Source organism: Callithrix jacchus, chromosome 6 (assembly GCF_049354715.1).
Source record: "Callithrix jacchus isolate 240 chromosome 6, calJac240_pri, whole genome shotgun sequence".
Classification (NCBI taxonomy): Eukaryota; Metazoa; Chordata; class Mammalia; order Primates; family Cebidae; genus Callithrix; species Callithrix jacchus.
Genome location: NC_133507.1, coordinates 67,709,705 through 67,734,439, shown reverse-complemented (window position 1 = coordinate 67,734,439; position 24,735 = coordinate 67,709,705). Strand labels below are relative to the sequence as shown.

General features: G+C 35.3%; 1 protein-coding gene across 32 annotated transcripts in view; it reads left to right on the top strand.

The window, feature by feature from the left end:
- SLC4A10 (solute carrier family 4 member 10) overlaps nucleotides 1-23,336 on the top strand; it is a 422,038-nt gene extending 398,702 nt beyond the window's left edge. For 16 of the 32 annotated variants that reach the window (XM_078327550.1, XM_078327536.1, XM_078327542.1 and 13 more), the window contains 6 exons: nucleotides 1,992-2,165; nucleotides 3,206-3,328; nucleotides 12,087-12,154; nucleotides 14,935-15,051; nucleotides 15,918-15,956; nucleotides 21,264-23,336. In XM_078327550.1, the coding sequence (XP_078183676.1) occupies nucleotides 1,992-2,165; nucleotides 3,206-3,328; nucleotides 12,087-12,154; nucleotides 14,935-15,051; nucleotides 15,918-15,930 (495 nt within the window). In that variant the 3' untranslated portion in view covers nucleotides 15,931-15,956; nucleotides 21,264-23,336. The remainder of the gene's footprint in view (nucleotides 1-1,991; nucleotides 2,166-3,205; nucleotides 3,329-12,086; nucleotides 12,155-14,934; nucleotides 15,052-15,917; nucleotides 15,957-21,263) is intronic. The other 16 variants (XM_078327546.1, XM_035304692.3, XM_078327538.1 and 13 more) reach the window with 1 other exon arrangement.
- Nucleotides 23,337-24,735: the final 1,399 nt, after the last annotated feature.

Genomic DNA, 24,735 nt, shown 5'->3' with positions numbered 1-24,735 from the left:
CAGTTCCAGGAGCATGTTACTTTCTTACCCTATTGAAGGAATTTATGTTACCTGCTTGTTTGGCAATATTAAGAAATGTATTATCTGGGCTTCTCACTGTGAAACATGGCAGAAAAAAACAGATCACAGTGTTCTCATGAATGCTGTTTCTGTATTCAGATGTATACCCACATCTATATTCATTCCAACACTTCAGGAATCCAAAGTAAAGCAAATGTGCCATTTAAACAATAACAATTGAAGCACCCACACACTGAAGTACACTTATGCAATAACACAGCCTCACAAATGAGAAATGGTGGCTGGGAAAAACTAGTTCTACAGAAAAGGAAATATTCCATTGTAAGCCAGAGGATTTTATTTCTTTCCTATTCCCACTGCCACCATGCAGCAAGTTTTTGTTTATGACTTAAATTTTAAAACCTAGTGACATGTACATGGACAGAATGGAGAGAGGTTAGTCAGGAATGAGTTCAGAACTTAGTAGTCTGCATAGAATATTTCAATAATTTTTTCAAAATATATAGATGAATATGAATAAATGAATGGTTGGAAAATTAATGTATGTATGATTCTTAGATAACTGAGGAAAGGAAGGCCATGTCATGCCATAAGACACAGAACACAGAAGGGTAAATAGGTTTAGTCTAAGTTTGAGATTCCTATTATATATACAAGCAGGTCTTGGTAAAACAGGGTGCTTTGACTCTAACATTTTGACTCAACTGTTCCTTTGCATATTAATTTGACATATTTGGTGAGACTTACCTATAGGTTTAAAAATAAATTAGTTAAGAAAAAAATCTAATATTACTCTTTGAAAATGCATAATGGATGTTACTGTAGAAATGGCATGAAATAAAACGTGACTGACAGTGATTGAAACCATTATTTTCTAAATAATTGCCTCTAGTTGGAAACACTGAAAACTGCAAAAATTGGCCTAAGAACAATAAACCAAATAATCTACATAAAATAAAATTATCATGCAGTGTAATTTGTTAGTAAATAAGATGTCATTAAAGTTTTAAGCTTCTTGTGAACATTTAATTTATAAAATTCAAATTGAGAAAAAATTGGTTTGCTTGATTAAAAAAAGTCTTCAAAGTCTAAGCTGTAACATAATAGTATACAGTACTATAACAATAGTTTTATGTAATATTACGTAATTTTTGGCAAGATTGAAACAGAAATAACGTGGATTGAGAATTATTGAAAATTATTGAAAATAATTTTAATAAAATAGAGTTGATAATATATAAATGACTTGACAGTGCTGTATATAAAGTTAATCAAGAAATTAGAGTTAAACAAACTTTGCTCTGGAACATACTTTAACAAAAATTTATCTAGGTTACAGTTTTATGGTTAAGATGTTTGTGTTCATAAACACAGTATCTAAACTTTTTTTGGGGATTAAAGGGGCAAAGTCAAAAGAACAGAGTCAAAATAAGGAGGTTAAAATACTGTACTTAGCAGCTAGATAAGGGTCTAGAACTCAGGAGAGAGCTAAGGCAGAGATGTAGATCTGTGAATTATTGGCAAGTACGTGAAAGTCAAAGCCATAGGTATGGATGAACTATTCCAGGAGAAAAGAAGACAGAGAATGAGAATCCAGGAAACCCAATATTGAGGGGCAAATAAAGGAAGAGGTTGTGTTATGATGATGAAAAAGAAGATGGTGATTATGTTTTGCTTCACAGGGCCCCACTCTTCAAGGTAGCAATATTTAACACTGGTTTTCTATTTTTAAATTATTCTAAATTATAAATGTCTCCATATTCAAGAAAATGTGGTCTATTATTAAACTGAAATTGTAGTGTTTCTGAGGGTAAGCATAAAATTCCCATTGTCTTGATGCCCAGGTATCAGCTTAGTGTGATCCAGGTATATCATTTAACTTAACATTTTGGACCATATTAAATATCAACTTGTCCTACTTCTATTGTTGTCTTACACATAAAAACAATTTAGTCTGTTTAATCTTTTAGTTTTTTGATAGGATAAAGCTCTTCTGGATGCCTGCAAAACATCAACCAGATTTTATATACCTAAGGCATGTACCACTTCGAAAAGTGCATCTCTTCACAATTATTCAGATGAGTTGCCTTGGCCTTTTGTGGATAATAAAAGTTTCAAGAGCTGCTATTGTCTTTCCCATGATGGTATGAAAACTTCTGTCAACTCTTTTTCTCTTTCTCTGATTTGCTAGTCTCTTAGGAAACATAAATACATAAACGGAAATTGGAACAACAGAGTTATTTTAAACAATTATTGGAAAATGTAAGTTTTGGCACCAAAAGTAGTGAGTAAGAATGCCTATGAATTTCATTTATTCTTATTAGTTTTGTCTCTATCACTCTGAATGTTTGTGGTAGTCTGAATTAATTGAAGCTCAGTGGAAAAATGCAGCCTTCCAAAATTCAACATTAAAGATACTAACAAATATGAAAAATTAGGAGGATTTAAAAAATAGCATTGTATTAAATGTTTCAGGCAAGTTTAAAATACTTCAAAAACTATAGTAAATTTTAATGACTAAATAATTTTGTAATTATCAGTATAGAGAAGAATGTTCTTTTTTTTTTTTTTTTTTTTTGAGACGGAGTTTTGCTCTTGTTACCCAGGCTGAAGTGCAAAGGGGTGATCTCGGCTCACCGCAACCTCCTCCTCCTGGGTTCAGGCAATTCTCCTGCCTCAGCCTCCCCAGTAGCTGGGACTACAGGCATGCGCCACCATGCCCAGCTAATGTTTTGGATTTTTAGTAGAGATGGGGTTTCACCATGTTGACCAGGATGGTCTCGATCTCTTGACCTCGTGATCCACCTGCCTCGGCCTCCCAAAGTGCTGGGATTACAGGCTTGAGCCACTGCGCCTGGCCAAGAATGTTCTAGTGTTCATTTAATAAAGTATAAAGTATTAACTACATGTATTTAAGGAAACACAGTCAAATACATTTTATAGCTTTTTTAAAGCTTATTTAATTGACTCTTATATTGGGTAAAATCATAGTCATTATTGTGTGAATATAGTAAGAAAATAAAGGAAGCAGAAGACTAGACAATGTTTTATACATATATGTATTTAATTTTTACTTTAATCTCAGGCCTAGTAGAAATTGTTTCTACCCAAAGCCGTATAGGCAAATCTGTACCTCTTGTTTTAATTATTTTTCAATTTTAAACTAGTTTATTATCTACTTCAGGTGTTGGCCCTGGTATTTGTAAGAAAGTTGATGGACTTGTTGTTCACGAAACGGGAGCTCAGCTGGTTGGATGATTTAATGCCCGAGAGTAAGAAAAAGAAACTGGAAGATGCTGAAAAAGAAGTAAGAGCAAAATCAATGTTTTTATAACAAAAGAAAAAAGGAACACAGTAACATTTCTTTGCAAAACTAAATTATAATTTTTATCTTTAGACAGTTGTCTTAGACAGTGATCACTAACAGGTAGACTAACAGGTAGACTAACAGGTAGACTAGTTTGGAAATTTAATGATTAAAATCATGAAGATTTGAACAAAGAGAGAATGAAGATCTTATAGGAGGAAACCAAATCCTAATGAAATATAGAAATACTTTATACTTAAATATCTTCCAAATTGTAAGGCTCATTTTTCTGATTCCTCCCCCATGGATGGCATAAACTTGCTGATACTTAACTATTTCCAAATTATCATCATGCAGTGATTTATTTTGTTATACATATGAGAACCAAAAGAAGATACATTATTACTGTTGGTATTTTCCTAGGGCACAGAGTCTTATTAAAATATTCTAATGAATTCCCAAAATAGATCAAACGTTTACTAGAAAAAGTGTTGATCTGATTTGCTTTCAAAGTGACTTAAGATTGAGTAGTTTTTTGAGAAACTTCTGGAATTTAATTCTTTTTATGGTCTACTTATTTATCCTATTCTAGAGTATAAATGAGAGGGAAATGACTAGTGTTACATTTAGCAGAATGATTGAGCCTTATAATGTAAAACACAAAAACAAAATTTTCAAGCAAATAGAAATGAAATTGAAATAAAATATTTGATGAGAATTATGCTATTTTTCTTGCTTCTATAAGTAGTCAGTAAATATATTCAACTTCCTATTTTCTCAGACCATAGATATGGTTCCTATTTTCTTTGAGGAATTCATTTGGAAATGTTTTGGAGGTCTTAGTCATTTAATGAGGTCAGATCAGCCCACAAATCTAATGAGGTTTTTTTTCTCAGAAATTTCTACCAATATGGCTACATGTGTGATTGGTAAGTCCCTTACTCTACATGATGTTCTATCACTGAAAATGGATTCCCACAGATAGAGATTCATCATGATGATATGTCTTAATTCTGTCTGAATATTTTAATTTTCCCAAATATTATAGAAGGCAGTACTTAGAATTATACTTCAAGTAATATTTATGTTATCACTAAATATCATATTATAAAAGTGTCATTATTTATTTTTCTGTTTGATATATTCTTATTTAAATACTAGAGCTTTTTACAAAAATAATACTTTGGGTTGGACACGGTGGTTCATGCCTGTAATACTAGCACTTAGGAGGCTGAGGTGGGCAGATCACAAGGTCAGGAGATCAAGACCATCCTGGCCAACATGGTGAAACCACGTCTCTTCTAAAAATACAGAAATAGCTGGGTGTGATGGTGCATGCCTGTAGTCCCAGCTAATCAGGAGGCTGAGGCAGGCAAATCACTTGAACCTGGTACGCGGAGGTTGCAGTGAGCTGTGATGGTGCCACTGTACTCCAGCCTGGCAACAAGTGAGACTGCATCTCAAAAATTAATAATGATAATAAGAATAACACTTTGACTAGGTTATTTTGATAGTCTCTATTTCTTTTTAGAGTTAGTAAAAGTTTGCTTTCATCGTCAGATACAATTTAAGAAAAATATGGTATAATTTGGCACAATAATTTCAGTACAGCAGACCCTCCAATAATACAGTATTGTTAAAATGTTGGTAAGAAAAAAAAAAAATGCCTGGCCAGGGCCACTGTCTGTGTGGAGTTTGCACATTCTCCTCATATCTATGTGGGTTTTCTCTGGACACTTCAGTTTCCTCCCACATCCCAAAAATGTGCCCATTAGGTTCATTGGCATGTCTATATTAGCTCAATGTGAGTGAATGTGGGTGTGTGTGTGAGTGTGTGCTGTGAAGGAATAGCATCTTGGCCAGTCTTAGTTCTCATCTTGTACCCTGAGCTGCCAAGATAGGCTCCAGCCACCCTCGACCTTGAACTGGAATAAGTGGGTTGGAAAAGGAATGAATACATGAATACAAATGACTGTAAAATAAAAATTCATCAAGTATATGATAATCACACAAATGTACAACAACAATTTGGTATGAAAATGTTCCGTGAACCCAGCCATATTTGCTATTGTTTTTGAACTGCTTTGTGGTAGGTTGTACTCCTTACAATTTTCACTTTGCAAACATTTATTCCTTGATTTGACTCACCCGCACTATGACCACAGTCACTCACTGACTCACCAGAAATTTGGTAATTCATTATCTTACTTGCTTTATTAATTTTTCTTACATGTTTGTATAGCTCACATTTATTTCAGTGTTTAATATTAAACATATTTTGAGTCTTTAGTTAGAAATTTGGTGATTTTTTGTGAGCAGAAATATGCCATAAGAATTCAACTCTTGTTTATATCAATTAGCCTATGGTAAAATTGGTTTTATTTTTTCTTTACTTAATGTCACAGTTTCCAAGAACCTATAACAACTTTACGTGAGCACTTACTGTACTATTAATTATACTCAAGCAGTAACTTACATATGTAATTTTGCTTTATTTTTCTGCTTTTTTTTTTGTTAACTGTCTTTACTGCTTCTGGGAAAAAAACAAAAACAAAAACTAACACAGCCCCAGACATATGATCATCTCTTTCACAGTATTCTCCTTAGACCATACTCATACCATGAAACGTTCTTGCCCTTTAGAAGTTCACAAAACGAAAAATATGTAATCTATTATGTAATGTTTAATATATTTCTGACTGTGAGTCAAAGAAAATTTCAGATTCCCCTTTTAGTTTTCTGTGAAATAGGAGAGAACAAGTTTGATAATAATTATAGATTTATTAGACTTTGCCATTCCCACTGCCCAGAACTACTCACATAGCTATGCATGTATGGTACTTATATGTGTTTGTGCTGTATGCCCATTTTAGAATTTATGAATCTCACAGGGTAGAGACCATATGTAATGAGTTTCTAACCTTTTTATATTATATACCCACTGTACTTTAATGGGTGTTTACTATTTTCTGGTTATGAAGATAAAGATTTTGGGAGTAACTAAATATTACTAAATTTCCTAGAACTCATGCTTTCTGAAAAGATACAAAAATAGATTAAAGATTTACTGGGGCAATTTTCCTGCTAAATCCTTCATATCCAAGTTAGAGGGAAAAGCCTTGCAGTACATTAACTAGGCAGGTTTATAGATCCTTAAAATCTCAAATGGATTAGTATGATGATACTTTCATGTGATCCTCAATACATGGAAAGAAACAAGAAAATCAATAATACAGTCAAGAAATAATCTATAATTGAACAATAAAATATAGCTCTGGCTAATATAAACACAGCTTAATTCTCCATCGAACAGGAGAGAGAAAAGGAAGTTTAAAAGGTTCACTTTCTACCTTTAATTAGTATGAAAGGAGTATGGTCAGTTAAGGCAGTAGGAAGATTTTGGAATAATTACACTCATAGTTAAATTCCTGGTTGATTTTCTATTTGTTTGCCCAGATCTTGGTATTCTATTTTCTTGAGGCTTATAGACTCAGTGGAAGGATATGATCTTACAGTGGCATCTTACTAAGGCCCAGTCTTCTAGGAGATTGTGTGTTAAGGTGGTAAACAGACAAGTTCTCCAGAAATGTTGCATTTCTGCAATTGCTCAAATTAATTGAGTAATTTTGATCATGATCTGGCAAGATGGTAAATAGCAGAAATGTCTCAGTTCCCTGAGACTTGAATTTAAAGTAGGTTCACCTCTTGTCCTTTTGATGATAGATAGAAGCTTGTACCTTTAGCCTCCAGGGTTTTCCTATCAGTAGCCCATTTCTGGTCTTATGGCACTGAGAAAACATTCATTTGACCTTAAAATTCAATAATGAGTTAAGCAGAATAAATAGCTACACAGGCCAGTCCAAGGTCGCAGAGCTTCTGTTCCAACTTTTCATGTACTTCATGCATATGCATATGCATATGCTTCAGTTTTTAGAAAGAAAGGATTATAATCAGGGTAGAAATGAATATTGGAACCCTGACATTTTGCACATTGCTCTGTGTAAAGGGAAGACTGCAGAATCAAATTCTGGATGTCCAAATGTGCTCAGAGTACCAACATGCCTTCCTTCCTACTTAAATATTCTCTAGGCCATTGTACACATTTGACAAAAGGCTACTTACTGTTAAAGGCAGAAAATCCCAGCAGAATGTTTGCTCCTGAGCAAGGGGAAAGGGGGTTAGTGTTGGATAAATCCTAGAAATTCTACTCTGTGGAAGTGAACATGATAGTGATACTTCTTGATTTACTGTGGGTTCACTCTAACATATACACTATAGGAGAAAACAAAAAGAGGGTAAACGGGACACTGTGATTCCAAAGCAGGATCATGAAAAAGCCCAAGAAAACATAAAAGCAATCTAAAAACCCATGCAACTAAACAAATTACAGAGATGTCTTACTGCTAAGATAGGTCAGAATTGGTTATGGACTTGGGAAGCATGGCCAAATTACTACTCAACAAATGTCATTTCTAGTTGAATCTTAGGGTGGGGAAAGCATATTCTTCTTCCTTAAGCCATCGTTGCCCAAAGTGTGTTTCCAGAATCACTGCCACATTAACCAAACACCTGGCAATCTAGAATGCAAATTCTTGGACCCTGCTTCAGACCTATTGAATCAAAACTCAGGGAATGGGGGCAACCATCTCTGTTAACAAGACCTCTGGGTGATTCTGGTGCTAAAGTTTGAGATAAGTCCTTTCCTAAAACCACAGAATCAAATATAATTTTCTAAATACAAAGCTACTCTATTGGAGATTTTTACTTGTAATAATTTACATAATTACTTAGAGACACAGAATCAAATATTTTGTTGAAAAACAAAATTACATTTATGTATTTATGGAACTCTATATGGACCCTCCATTTTTTCTTTTCTTCTTTCATTGTTGAGTAGTTTTATGTATTGGCTCTTCTGCCCATTAGAAACCATAAGTTATATCTATTATAAATGTAAAATTTATGGTTTTCAAAGATTATATATTTATGTAATGTTTGCAGCATTGTCTATTGTATTAGCACTTGAGGAAGAAAATGGTTTGACACTTCTACATTTTTTAGACTTTGTTTTCTTCTTTGGAAAAATAGGAAAAATAAAAGGGTTGAGCTTCACTTCTGAAGAATCTTCCATTTCTTAAGATATGAATTCTAAAATTTCTGAATATTTTCCCTCTGTAATACTCTAAGCATATTTGTGAATATTGATCTCTGCTGCCATTGTTTTTACTTGAAGATATTTGAGGGCTCCTACACAGATACACAGTTTGCCTGAAAATGGATGTAATTATAAATGTAACCTATTTCACTAAAAGTATTTAAAGGAAAACCATGTTTGTTATTTGTTAGGTTTCATGATATATCAATCATAAATTTTATGCTATCATGAAATACAATTCAAATTCATGATGTAATTCAATATATAACATCCTATTATCAAAATACACCTGGATTTGACTTTGATTTATCTCTTCCACCTCTACTCAGCACAGACTTTTGTCTCCAACCAAGCTAGTTGTTCACTGACTTGCAAACACATCTTATTTATTCCTCGCTTTTACAGTTGGCCTACATTGTTTCTTCCTACCTAGAGTTTCTTCCTTGCTACAACCTCGACTTTGGTACTTTTCATGATTATCCCTTACATCTTTTGAGAGTCGAGTTTATAGCTTTCTTTTTATTGTTGTATGCCCAGTAACTAGCAGACTACCTGCCATTGAATGGATTAATTAATAGCCCCTGGATTATCCTTCTTTTTACTATGTGCATAGCACATAATACATGCTCAATAAATATTTGCGTGTTTTGGAGTAAATTTGTTTTTCTAAGCCTCAATTTTCTTGCCCTGTGCTGAACATAGCATTAATTATCGTTCACTTGTTTTATATCTGAAAAGTGCTTTGGCTATCTTAATTAAAAGGTGGCATTAAAATCATAGCATAAACATCCCGCTAGTTAAATTGGTGAATTATCTCAAAGGTTCTTGGGTAAATTTTCATCATCACCCCTTTAACATCTTCCTCATGTTGTAGAACCCAGCATGCTTTTAATGAATCCTGTGTAAATTAAGAGCTGAATGGGACTCATTTTAAGGTACTTTTCTGACGTCTAAGCTGCCGACTACTCATTTAGCTTTATACTCTCGTTGCCTCTTTCTTTTCTGATCTGATTGAGATAACCTAGGTTGTGGCTGTTGTGACAGCTCCTGCCTGATTTGACTGCTCCTCCTCAGAAAGCCTCAATTTTTGGCTTTCTCGCAGTGCTGCCGGGATGCAGCCGGCCCTCCATCCCCGCGCTCCGGGACCCACCCAGCTTCCTTCTGGCACTGAAGGCAGCGGCTGCTCTGCCACCCTTCTCTTCAGATAAGCATGGCTTGGAAAAGCTATCTTTAGAGGTGATGAGTTTTTGTTTGGATAGAATTATGACTAGTATAAAGCCCACACATGCTAACAAGCCACAGAGTGCAAAATAATTATTGAAAGCAATTTGAGAGAAAAGTGGAAAATCATCTGAAGAAAAAACAAAATTGTTCCCAGAGCTTTGGTCCAATTTTTTTGCTGTTAGATTGAATCTTGAGCATTCATTTTCTGCTGCCAGGTAACCTAAGCACTGACGGCACTGTTCTTCTCTTCATCTTTTTTGCATTTTACTCTTTCTTAAACCATTCTACCTTGCTTCCTGACATTTTACTCTTGATTAACCAGAAATGATACCATATACCAGGCTTAACCTTTCAGTGGGCAGCCAAGGAAAGAACTGCATCTTTCTCCTATCTTGTCTTTACATAGGTAGCCTTTGGTATCACTGAGTGTGTACTTTTTATGTTCCTCCATGTACCTTAAGGTAACCTTATAGAAAAAAGAACCTTTCCTACCTGAAATGATATATATGCTCTTCTCATGCCCACCAGAATGTGCCTACAATATATGTTATGTATATAATATATTCCATATATTATGGCTAACTTAATTATAAGGGAAGCCTCAATCTAGGCTGCACATCAGCTCTGCTGAAATGCTTGAATGGATAATTTTAAATCAATGGTAATCTCCATTCACCTTGACTTAGTTCTAATAATATGGCTGTCATGCTTTCATTTTCTTGAAATATTCTTCAAGAAAACTTTTTCCTTGAAGAACAGCAAAGAGAGAGAATAAAATTAGTTGCTGGGATGCAAAAGGGTAACACACATGCCATTAGCTCCACAGAGTACAAATACAACATAGGTTTCTGGGGAAAGCTTCTAAGCAGGGAAGTAGCAGAGCTCATGCAGTCTCTGGCCTCTCCATTATCCTACACAGCATAGGATGGGCATAGAGATTCTGTGCCCTAACAGAGAGGGGCTTTCCATGGCTAGCAGGTTGGGAGAGTACTCCAAGAAAGAAATAAGACCTGCTCACACATTGAATTGTGTATTCATAGGTTAGCTTAAGAGGCACTAGAAAACACTTTTTTCCTCAGGTAACAAGAAATATGGCATGGGATATTCAGACTATGGGATATCCAAGGGGCAGGCCAAGATCTGATGGCCAAGGACACTTGGAACAGTCTATGTGCCAGGAATAATAAAATCAGCAAAAGGCCAAAGTGTCTCTGAAAGCTGGTTTAGGCCAGCTTAAATCTGCTAAGCTACTGAAAGAAGAAATAAACCTTCAGGGTCATCCTTATTTTTTTTTCATCAGTTTCCATTTGGGCAGGGGATCAACTAGTTTTTTATGTTTGCACATCTTAAAATTCAATTTCTGGAGTTAGAATCAATAATGCTAACATTTTTAAATGGCCTGAAATGATTCTTTGAACTGGCTCATTTTTAAAATAAATGCATTAAATAAGAACGATAATCTATGGATAACTTTTTTTTGGTTTATGGAAAAAGTTTGATGATAACATTTGAAAACTAAACCAGAATTTTTTCAGTATGGTAGCCATAAGATCATCTTCATCCCAAAGGTTTAGTTTTAAGATGCTATATATGAAGAAATGCATATATGAATATATAAATCATTTCCACCCTTTGAGGAAACGTGGAATATTGTCATTATGAGAAGACATTTGAGGCATAAAACAAAAGCCTAAAACAATCAAATAGAGTCAAGCCTTCCGTTTCCTCCTCTATCAAGGCACATCTGTGTATTGATCCATACAGGAAGACATTAATATCTTATACTGTCTCTTTTCAACTCTCTAGAGTAGTAGTTCTTTAAATATGGTCACCAGACCAGCATAATCAACATCACCTGAAAACTTGTTAGAACTAGAATTTCTTATGCCCTCTCTATTCCAGACATATGGAACTTCTGGGGGATATTGCTAACAAGCCCCCCAGGGGATTCTGATGTAAACTGAAGTTTGCAAACCATTGTTCTGGGTACGCCCCTCATCCCCTCCTCATAGAGCATTCTGGAATTATAATTTCACCTTTATAACAATAAAACTGATGATATCACCCATACTTTTCTTTCTTATAAAATTTAGATTAATTTTTTAAATGTGCTTGGAAATTAACATGTGTTTATTGAGTGACATGAAGGAGATTATTGTTAGCATTTAAATTACTTTGTGTTATGAGACTCTCATTAATTACTTATGTTCTTGGTAGCTGATACTTTATTGAAAGGACCTGTACTAACATTAATAAATGCAAACAGAGTGGAAGGTCTTGAGGTTAATGAGATAATGAAACATTAATCTGTGTTTCTTCTTTAATGTAAAATGGAGACTCATCAGGTTCATTTTATATACTTTACATTTGTCTTTTCAGGAAGAACAAAGTATGCTAGCTATGGAAGATGAGGGCACAGTACAACTCCCATTGGAAGGGCACTATCGGTAAGGCATAAATTTAAAAACACATCAATTTAAGTAATTAAATGCATTCTTCTATACTCTATTTAAGAATTTCATACTGTGTAGATCCCAGAGAGGTTTCCTGAAGTTGTATTAGAGTAGAAAGAACTAAGCGTTAGATAACCTGGGTCCTACTACTAAGTTTTGCCAGTAATAGCTGTATGACTAAAATTAGATAGCGTTAAATGAAGTGAAGCAGAAAGCTGTTGTTGTAAGTCTTTCTTTTTTCTGTTTTATAATGTTTATGAAAGAGCCCTTTCATATTCTCAGAAAGTAGCACCAGAAGACAGATCAAGGTTTATTTTTGGCATAAATGAGCTAGGTATTCACTAAGTTGATCACAGATAAATTTTTTAACTGGGAATTTTCCCCTAAGAAAAGGAATTTCCAAAGAGATAGCCTATTTCTTAAGTTAAAGGATTCAGTCATATCAGCCATTTTATGAAATATTTATGCAATTCTCCAAAATTTGTTAATCTTCTTTATATACAAAGACATAGCAAAAGAAAGCAAACTACTGAAGTTGGAATGAAAATATTTGCAAGAATTTGGCCCAAAATTCTTCCCTCTCAATCTCTTCTCTGTCTTCCTCTCAATATAGTTTAGTTTAAATAGTTTTCTTGTACAATTGTATGTATCAATTAGTACCCAATTTTATAGTCTCAAATTCTTTATGAATAATTTAAGGTTATGCCAATAAAAAAGCAGAAAAGATGTTTTTTCTGAGAAGGGAATTTGTCATAGTGTTGGAAACCAAAATAGGAGAGAATTTTCTGGATCGTTAGGGTCTGACTTTAAAATCATATTCTCTAGAATTTAAAAAATATACAACTATATCCCACTTAAGAGGGAGCACAAGTATAAGATGTTTTATCTTTCTTTTTCTTTTATATAACATTTAAATTTTAAAATCTTGTTGATTGTTTAGTTGAACCAGCATATTCCAAAGTTTATTTGGTAGAAACCTAGTCTCACGTGGTAACACTCTCAAAAGGGCTGTGTGGTTAAATAAGTTTTAAAAAATGTTTCATACTGTATTCCAGTTTGAAGAGTCACAATGCATATTAGCATATTAAACAATCTAGATAGTACTGCATAAAAAATATAGCTTTGTTTAATCAAGTATTTAAAAAAACATTTTGCTCACAAGACTTTTCCTCACATAATATCATAAAAAATGTCTATTCCACATGATGCTTTCTTTAAGAAAGTAGTCAATCTGTTGCTTTGAGTTACCAGGAAATTATCTTTCTAGGAAGACCAAAATAGCTGGAGGGTTAAGAGGAACTGAAGAACACATTTCCAGATTGGGCAAGAAAGGGAGACCCAAGGATTTGTTCCTTTTAAGAGTTACATTTGTTTCTCTCTTGTGACCTATCACCAGTCAGGGTTATATGAAAAAGTGAACAAAGAAGGAGAAGTGTTGCTCCATGTGAAGGGACATGATGAGCAGAGGGAAGAGCATGGACAAGGCCCCCACGCAGCACCATGCACGTTGTGGTCCAGAACAGTCAGGAGGCTACTGCATTGGGCTGGAAAGGAGTGAGCAAGGATGCAGTGGTAGGAGGTGAAACCAGAGTGAGGTGGGGACAGAGCCTTTAGGCCATTATAAGAATTTGGCAGGCCGGGCGGGGTGGCTCAAGCCTGTAATCTCAGCACTTTGGGAGGCCGAGACGGGTGGATCACAAGGTCAAGAGATCAAGACCATCCTGATCAACATGGTGAAACCCCGTCTCTACTAAAGATACAAAAAAAATTAGCTGGGCACGGTGGCGTGTGCCTGTAATCCCAGCTACTCAGGAGGCTGACGCAGGAGAATTGCCTGAACCCAGGAGGCGGAGGTTGTGGTGAGCTGAGATGGTGCCATTGCACTCCAGCCTGGGTAACAAAAGTGAAACTCCGTCTTAAAAAAAAAAAAAAAAAGAATTTGGCATGGACTCTGAGTGAGTGGGAGTCACTGCAAGGCATGAACAAAGGAGGGAAGGGATCTGGATGTTACAATGTACCGGGCAAGAGTTTAAGCAATGGACTTGCAGAACCCAATCTCTGTAATTTGAAATGAACCAAAAATAGCACAGGTCAAATAGAACAGTTGTATCCATACAACTAGGATCTTTTCTTTAGATCTTTTTATTTTTCAAAGATAGTTTTCAATAATGGAGAGAAATATTTAATACTTCTTCATATTTAATTATAAAAAATAGTATACAATAGACAAAATGGGGTATACATACAATGGAACATTATTCAGGTTTAAAAGGGAGGAAATTCTGACATATGACATGGATGAACCTTGAGGATATTATACTAAATGAAATAAGCCAGTCACACAAGGACAAATAGTGTATGATTCTACTTATATGAGGTACTTAGGGTGGTCAGAATCCTAGAGACAGAAAGTGGAATGGTGGTTGCCAGGGACTGGGAGGAAGAGAAAATGGAGAGTTATGGTTTAGTGGGTATGGAGTTCCAGTTTTATAGTTTAAAAAGTGTTCTGGAAATGGTATGGAGTTCCAGTTTTATAGTTTAAAAAATGTTCTGGATGGTTGCACAGCATTATGAATGTATTTAATAACCCTGAACTGTACACTTAAAAATAGTTAAGGTAGTACATTTTATGTTATGTGTATTTTACCACAATTTAAAAATTGGGAAAAATACTCTCCATAAATATATGATTGTCCTGTATGTAGTTTCTGTCATTTAAAAACTGCAGTACTCATTTAATGTTTATTATTTCATCTGGGGACACTCCTGTCTAGAGATGATCCATCTGTGATCAATATTTCTGATGAAATGTCAAAGACTGCCTTGTGGAGGAACCTTCTGATTACTGCCGATAACTCAAAAGATAAGGAGTCAAGCTTTCCTTCTAAAAGGTTTGGATTTTAAAATAATAAGAATTTATAGTAATTCCAGTTGTTTGTTGACATAAACCGTAAGCAAAAGAATAATACTGGTTTCCATCAAATTTAGACCTAAATATTCCAGAAAATTCTTTCTGAAAGTGGATAGAAATTATTTCAAATGTTGACATGTTTTTCAACATCCTCCTTTCAAATTAAAAGCTTACTCCAAAGCTATTACAATGCTGGGGGAAGTATGCTAGAAATGAGTCACAAAGCATAGCATTTTTGGACATTCATCTTGGCCTGGACTATTTTTCAGTATGAAGTATGATTTTATTTTACTCCCTCATCACCCACTTCCCCCAGAACCCCTTTAGATGTCTAACCACGTTTTACACTCCCTTATTTTCCCTTTTTTAGATTGATATGCATTGTGTATATTTTATATTTATATTTTATAAATATGCATAAATTTATTTAGTATAGCTCTAGTCTCTGATTCCAACCCCTCGAAAGTCTTACCTAAACTTCTTATCCCAGAACATTCAGCTCCTGAAAGTACTCTCCATTCTTACTTCTTTGTATGTAACATCTCCAGTAGTGTGGATGGTAGTTTTAAGTGCATGCTGGGGGAAGAGTGTGTCCCTAAATCAACAGTCATCATGGGATTTCCAGCTGAATTTTTCATAATTTATAAATAAGAGTTCAAATCACCCAGTCTTCTTAGATGCTGATCTGAAGGAAAAGGAATTCCTATGTTATGCTAATATCTCTTTTTGTTAGAGAGTGATTGAGGGATTTGGGACAGTGTTTACTATAATTATTAAGTTCCTTTATTTTCATAACCTTAAATTAACTTTTTCTACTTAATTTTTATATTACATTTTTGTCATAAGCTCCCCTTCCTAATCACTCTAGAAGCTGATTCCCCAAAGGTAAGACCCTCTCCCTCAAACCTGTTCCTTGGTTGCATTTCCTTATGTTAAATGGTGTCTTCTAGAAACCTGGTCAGTCTATGTCCTCTGTGTGAGTTTTGGGGAGGCAAAAGGCATGGAGAGTGTTTGGCTCAGATCCGGTAACATACTGAGTTTTATGATATTTCTGTAACAACTCAGCTCTTTAAGTGAGTCTGAAATTTGAGTCAACTTTATTCCTTTCTTGATTTATACAAATGCATCATGTATAAATCAACAAGTTTCACAGAACTGTAGTTAGTAATGGTATCAAATTTCTGAATAGGGAAAATTAAATTTGTCCCTTTAAGAAATTAAAAAGCTGGCCAGATGCAGTGGCTCATGCCTGTAATCCCAGCATTTTGGGATGCCAAGGTGGGCAGATCTCTTGAGGTCAGGAGTTCGAGACAAGCTTGGCCAACATGGTGAAACCCTGTCTCTACTAAAAATACAAAAAAAAAATAGCCAGGTATGGTGGTGGATGCCTGTAATCCCAGTTACTTGGGAGGCTGAGGCAGGAGGATCTCTTGAACCCAGAAGGCAGAGGTTACAGTGAGCTGAGATTGCGCCACTGTACTCCAACCTGGGACTCTGTCTTATAAGAAAAATGAAAGAAAGAAAAGAAAGAAATTGCAAAGCTGAGAGCCTCAGCTCTCATTATGTACCACCATGCATCCAAACCGGCAAGCTGTATCTCACTTCATGAAACATCATTGGAAACATGGACTAGAAAAAGAAGCTACATTAGACTTGGAGAATTATATCTCTTGTTGCTGGTTTTTGTCACCCCAAAATGGCATGCTGCTTCAGTGTCATCTCTATACCAAACAGCATAAACAAGACAAGACAAAAAAACAGGTGCACAGAATCTTCATCCCAGAAGCTGGGAATTAGTTCTCTCTCCCTCTCTCTCTCAACCACCTTCAATATTTACTACAAATGAAGATAATATATTAATAAATTATTCAATGAACTCCCTTTCAAAGACTTTGGGTTGATGTTTTCTGTCTTTTAATAGTACTTTAAAACTTTCATATATTTCTTTGCTTGGCTCAGGACAAAATAACATTTTATTCTAAAGCAAGCTTTAACTTCCTTTCTCAAAGATCCCTGTTACAGTCTGATGAACATTTCTCATAGCGAATTATGAGAAGAGCAGTTTCTCAAGCCCATTGAAATGTGTACTTGTGAACCCTTTCACATTAAAAGTATGACATTTATCTGATTTTTTTAAAATGTCATATCCAGTTTTATGAGCTCAAAATTACATGCAATTGTTGGTCAGTATGTGGAGAATTTGAAACAATCAAACCTGTAAAATTATTTCTTCCTGTACTATATGGATTCAAAGTCCAAACTCTTTCTCTGTTTTTCTTTGGTTCAAGCAAGTCTTGTGACATAATATTTTAGCTACTCCTTAAAGTCAAGTGATACATTTCACCAGAAAAATCTTTTTGTTTTAAAAATATGTATCTAGATGACTTCAGACAATAGTTGAATCTAGTGAACAATATAAGGTGTTTTAAAGCAGGTCCAATTTTCAATAGATTATCCTTTATATCTAGATATAACCACTTGTTTCTTATTCATTAAATGTATTTTCACTGACATGAGGATCAAACAATTGTGGAATGAAAGTTTATCCAGGTTTCAGCTTTCCTTACCTTTTGATGTGATAACATCTGTGGTTTTCCATGTGAGAAACATCTCTTGGTTGGTAGAAAGGGTAGGGCTTACAGAATCCTAAAGCTACTGATACTAAGAAAGTTCCCAAAGTCACTGCTTTTTCATAGTATCTGTTGAAGGTTTTAAAGCATGATGACCAGAAACTGTGAAAATTTAGTACCTGGTAGAGTATCCATTGGCAAAAGAGGCCTAAAGACCCTTACTAGGGTCTATATCTCTTGAGTCCTGAGTTGGCTCCATGCTGCCTTTGACATCCCCCATCCTGAGTTATTTTCCATCCCATCCTGCTATAATATGTGTCAGAGACGCCTAGAAACCCTTTTTTCCCATGGAATTTGGAATAGAAGTTATATTTTCTCAATTATATCATTCACTTTTTGTTGTCAAAAATATTTTATCAGTTTAACTGACAGTAGAATCTAAGAAGTAACTGCAAATTCTGTCTTATCTAGAGGATGTCTAATTTTGATTCTGATGTCATACGTACATGTGACAAGAGCCTCTGCAGCTTATTAAATGGGCTGGGGAAAATAGGGCTCATTAACGACCATATCCCATCAGAATATGTTAGCAACTACTATGTTTTATAAAATTGATACCCAAGATCAGTGTGTCTGGAGAAGGTCCCTGTCAATGTTAGGAAAAGCAGCACTTAGCTTTGCCTTGGTGACAGAGGCTAGGCTCTGGAACTACTCGCTATCCCCAACACCCACCCCTGTACTCTCCACCACCTTTTTCTGTCCTGGATTCTCTTTCTTTGCTCTGATTGCCTAGGCTTAGGCTCTCCCATCACTTCTTGGAAATATTATTCATAAAAACGACTTTAGGTTCAGTACAATGGCTCACACCTGTAATCTCAGCACTTTGGGAGTCTGAGGCAAGTGGACTATTTGTGGCCAGGAGTTTAAGAGCAGCCTGGCCAACATGGTGAAACCCCATCTCTACTAAAAATACAAAAATTAGCCAGGTGTGGTGGCACATACCTGTAATCCCAACTACTTGGGAGGCTGAGGCAGGAGAATCACTTGAACCCAAGAGGCAGAGGTTGCAGTGAGTCAAGATGCTGGGACTGCACTCCAATCTAGGCGACAGAGCAAGACAACATCTCAAAAAAAAAAAAAAAAAGAACAAAAAAAAAACCACCCACTCTTTTAGTGCCATTAAGAAGTAATAGTTTCATAGTTTGCTTAGCAGCATGACAGTACCAGGTCACTTTTTGCCTTCTCTTGAAATATTACTTCCTTATATTTTAAATTTTAACTCTTCAAGGGCAGGGACATTCTTATTTATCTTGTATTTCCAGGTCATTATGGAGTTCGTGGCACATAACAGATAATGCAGTATATGTTTATTACAATGACAGATAACAGATGCATAATACATATTTGTTACAGTGAAAGCTTAAAATTAGCCTCCAAAAGCAACAAGGAATTCAGAACAACAGCTCCTAGAGGTCTTGAGCGGTTATAAAATTTCTGCTTCATAGTTTGCTGAAATCTAATCTGATACCAAAACTATGGTTATGATGAAGAAGGAAAAAACCCAGTCGTTTAATAGGTTATTGTTTTGTAATCAAACAACCAAAGCAGGGGATCAGGAGGAAGCACATCTGTGGATCAAGTTTATCATGAGTTTTTTTTATTTATGGCTTGGTGACTATTAGTGGCACTGGGAACACATTCATTTATTACAAGGTTATGGAACACCTCCTATGTTTCAAAGCATTGTGCACACAGCAATTATGCATATGTAGAGACCAGTATGTCTCTGTCTTACAATCTCTTGCAGATAGGATCTATTAATCTATCTTTCAAAAGATAAGAGTTCACTGGAATTGGAAATACCAGCCTCTGAATTCTGGAATTTGAGCTACCAGAGAACCTAGATGCCATCTAGTCCAAAACCAATTTTACAGATAAAGAAACCAGGTCTCAGAGAGAATAAACAACTAGTCCAAGGTTGTGCAGCTCATTCTGAGCTTCTGAAAACTGAACCCAGATCTTCCAACACCAAGCCCAGTGCTGCCCTTTTTCACTGACTTTGGCAAAAGAGACTGTGAGCCAGGTAGAGCTTAAGGAAAAGTTAATTTGGAAAGCAGGAGAGCAGACACTTGTCATATAAAAGGAACTTAAAGTAGAAGAAAGTGAGTCATACAGACAGAGGAGTTAAAAATACGAGTTAAGGCTCTCAACACATCATGTGCACACTGTCATCTTTTCTCATGGAAGGAGAAAAGAAAAGGGAGAAAAGTTGCTTTGCTCTGACCTGTAAGTAGTATGTGCTGAGAAGTGTGGCAGGCACAAACCCGGGCGCCATAGACACGCGCTCACACCAGCTCTCAGAGCTGGCAGCGTGCCACAGATGGCAGAAGCTCCGGCACTTCTTACCTGATGGTGCCGGGTGGTGGTGACAACTGAGAAGGGCTGTTTCTAGCTTGAATTGGAGGAAAAACAATTTAAAAAACACTCTCTTAGAATGTGTCTAAGTTATTGACCATTTAGAAAGCTGTACAGGAGGCCCCATAGAAAAATGGAGTTTTATTACTTTATTACTTGGAGAAGAGTTATATAACCAAGGGTGTCTCCATCATTAAGTGTTTCGTAAATTTATATTGAGGGCTGAAGTTAACAGTAAAAATGTGTGGATTATTCCAGTTTAGGGCCTCTGTAGCTGGCTGTGGGCTGCCCGGAGTGTCAGCAGTGTGGAGAGTCACATAGAAGCCTTAGATAAAGAGGGTTTTTCCATGTGCTGCAAGTACCAAGGAGAAAGCATTTCTGGCCCCTCTGGAACCTGGTGTGAACTTCATCCCTCTAATGACATTGTTTGAATTTTCCATGAAAACTGTCAGCATGAGAGTAAGAAAAATGTACAATGGAAAAATATTGAAACAAATAGACAAAAATGGTAGAGTCACATGACCAATTAGCTCCTTGGTAAAGTTAATGAGAGGGTGAGATTAAGCAGAAGCCACTTGGGAATGAGTTTATCTGAGAAGGAGTGAGGTGAAGCATCATTCCTCTGATGTACAGGGTAAGGGTTTATCTGTAAAGAGAGAGCACAGGTGTTGGAGAGCAGCATGCATGGCAGCCAGTTCTCCAGACCAGTGGAGCACTTTCTGACCTGGCCAAAGTATAGTCTTCATCAAAGGCCAAGATCCAGTCCATGCACAAGGGAGGAGCCATTTGCAGCAGAGTCCAGAAATGCCTCCTGTGATATCTTGTTTGTGTCATTTACTAGAGTTGGCACTGTCTTAAGATGGGGGCATGGCTGACATTTTCAACAATAATCAGTGAGTTACTTGCCCAAATGAGGACCATGGTATTAATCTTGCATGTTTTTGGAACTGTTTAAAAAAACGTCTGATTTTTGCTGTGTAGTGTCTGTTTTTGAATTTCCCCCTCTCTGCAGTTCTTGGTTTCTATCTCACTGAGTGCAGAGGATTTTCATTGTTGCTGTCTACCTGTGCTTTGCAGCATGAGAGAGCAATGCCTAAGGGCTCTTGTGGTGCTTTGGGGTTGACCGGTTTTATGTCTGAGCAAGCAGATCTCGTAGTAGTCATGCTGGATTGCAGTAACAAATGTCTCCTTTTTTTCCCTCCTGTAGCATTGAAAGCCGAAAAGAGAAGAAAGCTGACTCAGGGAAAGGTGTTGACAGGGAGACTTGTCTATGATTCGATCTTCAATTTATTTTTTCCATATCTATGAGAAGAGTGTCACAATTATTAATAAAACTGCTTTGATCATGTATTGTAAATTCTGTCTCTCAACCCAAATCCACCTTCATACTGTAAGTAGTGCAATACTTGTTCCATTTCTGTGTTTAACTTCTGAGCAGTGAGACACCCTTGTGAGCAGACACAATAGCCAATGCAAGAATATGCGTTGCATTCTCTTATGTTAGACATTTGCAAACTGGATTCTGATTGTCACTTTTTGAGAGCAATAGCTTCCTTAAAGAGATAAGTCATATTTGCCTAATTAGTATTTTCCTACTTTAGTGACCTGAAGATGACTGATAATTTCATTCAGAAGAATTTTTGAAAGGTAGTCTTACTTCCATTTAGTTTTTATAGCTTAGCATTAGTGACTTATTTCAAAAGACCCAAATCAAACATTAGTTTGAAAGCATTTTTTTAATAATTGTATTTATGCATTTCCTTGATTTAATGATACATTTAATACTTAACAATTTCTATGTAACTAAAACTTAAAGTCATTTGAAAAAAATATATAGAAACCTATTTACAACTTGTTAAAAAGAATCAGACATAATGCAGAGTTAAGCAGTATTTACTTAAAATTCAAGTTGTGACTACATGATCAAATATTAGGCTTATATGAAATGCTTTAGGAAAACTTTGTAATGATTTTGTGGGATTTTTTCATTATAAACCTTTATCAGAAATATGCTGTTTCTCTCCCACTGGCAACAGATGTTTTTCAGATAAACATATTCTATACATACTTGTGGAATGCCACATGGTGAATCATTGTATGTGAAATTTCACTCCTGTACAGTTCTCTGTGGCTAGTGGTCATGCACTGCTTAATGCTGGTCCTGAATCACATTCTCATGTTAGACCAACAGCTCTCCAATTATCATTTTTTTCTGCAGAATTCTTTTTTCCACTTTTAAATTAAATGCATGTTGTGGAAAAACAGTCTTTTAAAAGAAAATTTCAGATTCCATTTGAGAAGGTTCTGTAGATATTTCAGTCTGTATAAAATAATACATCTTTACTAAACTTATGTAAGAAGAGAGCAAGTTAAGAAGTTTTGGCCATTACTAAAAATACAGCATTTCATTTCACTTTCGATGAATGTGAAGTTATCTCGTAATGCTCTTGGTTCCTAAGTATGAGCGGCAATCATCAACTTTGTAATACTTCAGTATTCAATTTTACAGTAATTCAGAGCCCTGTGGCTTTTACAGACTGTTAATTCTGTACTCTGCGTAGAAGTACACGTGAAAAGTGAAGAAAAGTTTCTCTTGTGATTAATCTAATGAGGGAAAATAAAATCAACAAAGCTTCCATTAAGTTCTACATTTTGATACCTTTTAAAAATTCCCCTCACAATTCTTTAAGGAGCTCCCCTTTTTATGGAACATGAGCCTAAAAATTATAGAAAGAATTTTAAGTTAATAAAGTTTGTATTTATAAATGCTGAAAAATACAGAAACTTTCTGTTCCAAATGTGTTGCCTTTGTGTATTTTGTAACACAGATACTACATTGTAAACATCTCCACTGTGTTATGATTTAGCCAGTCATTTCCCAAAACAGACTCTGAGTGTTTTAATATATTAATAACTGTTCTGTTCAAAATGATCATAGTGAATTTAAATCTTCACATGATCACTTATTTGAATAAGCAATCATATCCAATGAAATTCTGTATTTCTGAGTATTTTTATAGTCATTTTGTTCTTGTGTGAATTTTAATGCTATCCCTCTATTAATCCTAATATTTTGAAATCTTATAAAATATGAGAAAAATGTAGTATTATATATTTACTTCTAATTTCAGATTCCTGGTCAAAATTACTGAATATCTTGAACGTAATTTAGTGCAAAGTTTAAGTAATGTGTAAATGTGACTAGGACATTGTGTTTTTCACAATTAAGAAATGTTATGTGGAAATAAATATTTATCCTAATTTCCTTGCACATTTTAAATTGTGATAAAGTGTCTTGTCTTTTTTCTTTAATTAGTAAATCAGTGTAAAACATAAATTTAGACACCCTCAAAGTTAAGAACTCTTGGTGATATAAAAAATTTAGGAGTATGCTTTAAGAGTAAACAATTTGAACTTTATGAACAGACAATTATGAGAACTATATAGGGATATATTTACTAATTTTTCCAGAATTGGGTGCAGATGACATTGTTTCTTATGCTAGTAAAAACCTCCAAGGTCACTAGTAATATTCCTCATTATTAGAACTCTATTTAGATTTCCATTTTTAACTTCCATGGGGAAAGCATTTCCTAAAATTTGTCTCCTCCCTGTTTGTTAAAAAAGTCAGATGGGACCATTATTCTTTTGTAGCCATCTGGCAGTGCGTTGTGGAGATAATTGCATTCAGAATTCTATCTAACCTACTGCTTGGTAATTTTCTCTTGACTGGTGTATTTACTTTGTAATTGCTACTGTTTCACAGCCTACAATATTGGAAAGTTTGTTTCTGTATAATATAGGAATATATAATCTGAATGTCTCCTTGGTATAGTTTAAACCCATAGTTTGATAGAAACTCTCGCCGATGGTCTATAAGCAACTTGTATTTCCACATGATTCCTAGATCTTTTAGGATTTTTTTTGCCTCTTGAAAGTGTGACTTACTCTGTTTTCTGTGGCACTGACCCACCTCCGTTTTGATTTAACTTTGGCCTATTTGCTCCTGGGCACTTGTCTATTTTAGTATTATTGCAAGATTGCTCTCTAATTTTTCCAGTATGTTAATATCTATCTCATCTATTCACACAATAAAATGAAATGAAATGAGATTATGGCCATTTGAAAGTTTTACGAGAGTCATTTGGATAATATGATGGTTCTCTAAATGTCTACATTGAGAGGCTAATTGTAGTCAGTCCCCTTGAAGAGGCCTAATAATCAAAGTTTCCTTGTAATACTTTATTTTAGAGATCTGTTTTGATGTTCTCCATGGAAAGCTGCAGCTAACTGATTCAACTGTCACACCAGTTCAGTTCCTGTTGGTGTACTGGGTACTGTCATTTCTGCTGAAACTTTGATAATAGGACTATGATTCTCACTTCTAAGGGCAGGGTGGATACATAGCTATAAATAATGTGACATGTACTGAGTTGGTATATGAGTAAAACCATTTTTTAAATAGGGCAGAGTTTGAGAAAAACATTATAGAAGAGGTACCTCATGAATTAGAATGGAAATGAGGAAGGAAATACACTCCAGATGTTGAAGGAGCCCCTGCCTACTAGGCCTCTTTTCTTTTCTTTTTCTTTTAATTTTTTTTTTTTTTTTTGCATTTTAGGTTTTGGGGTACATGTGAAGAACATGCAAGATAGTTGCATAGGTACACACGTGGCAGT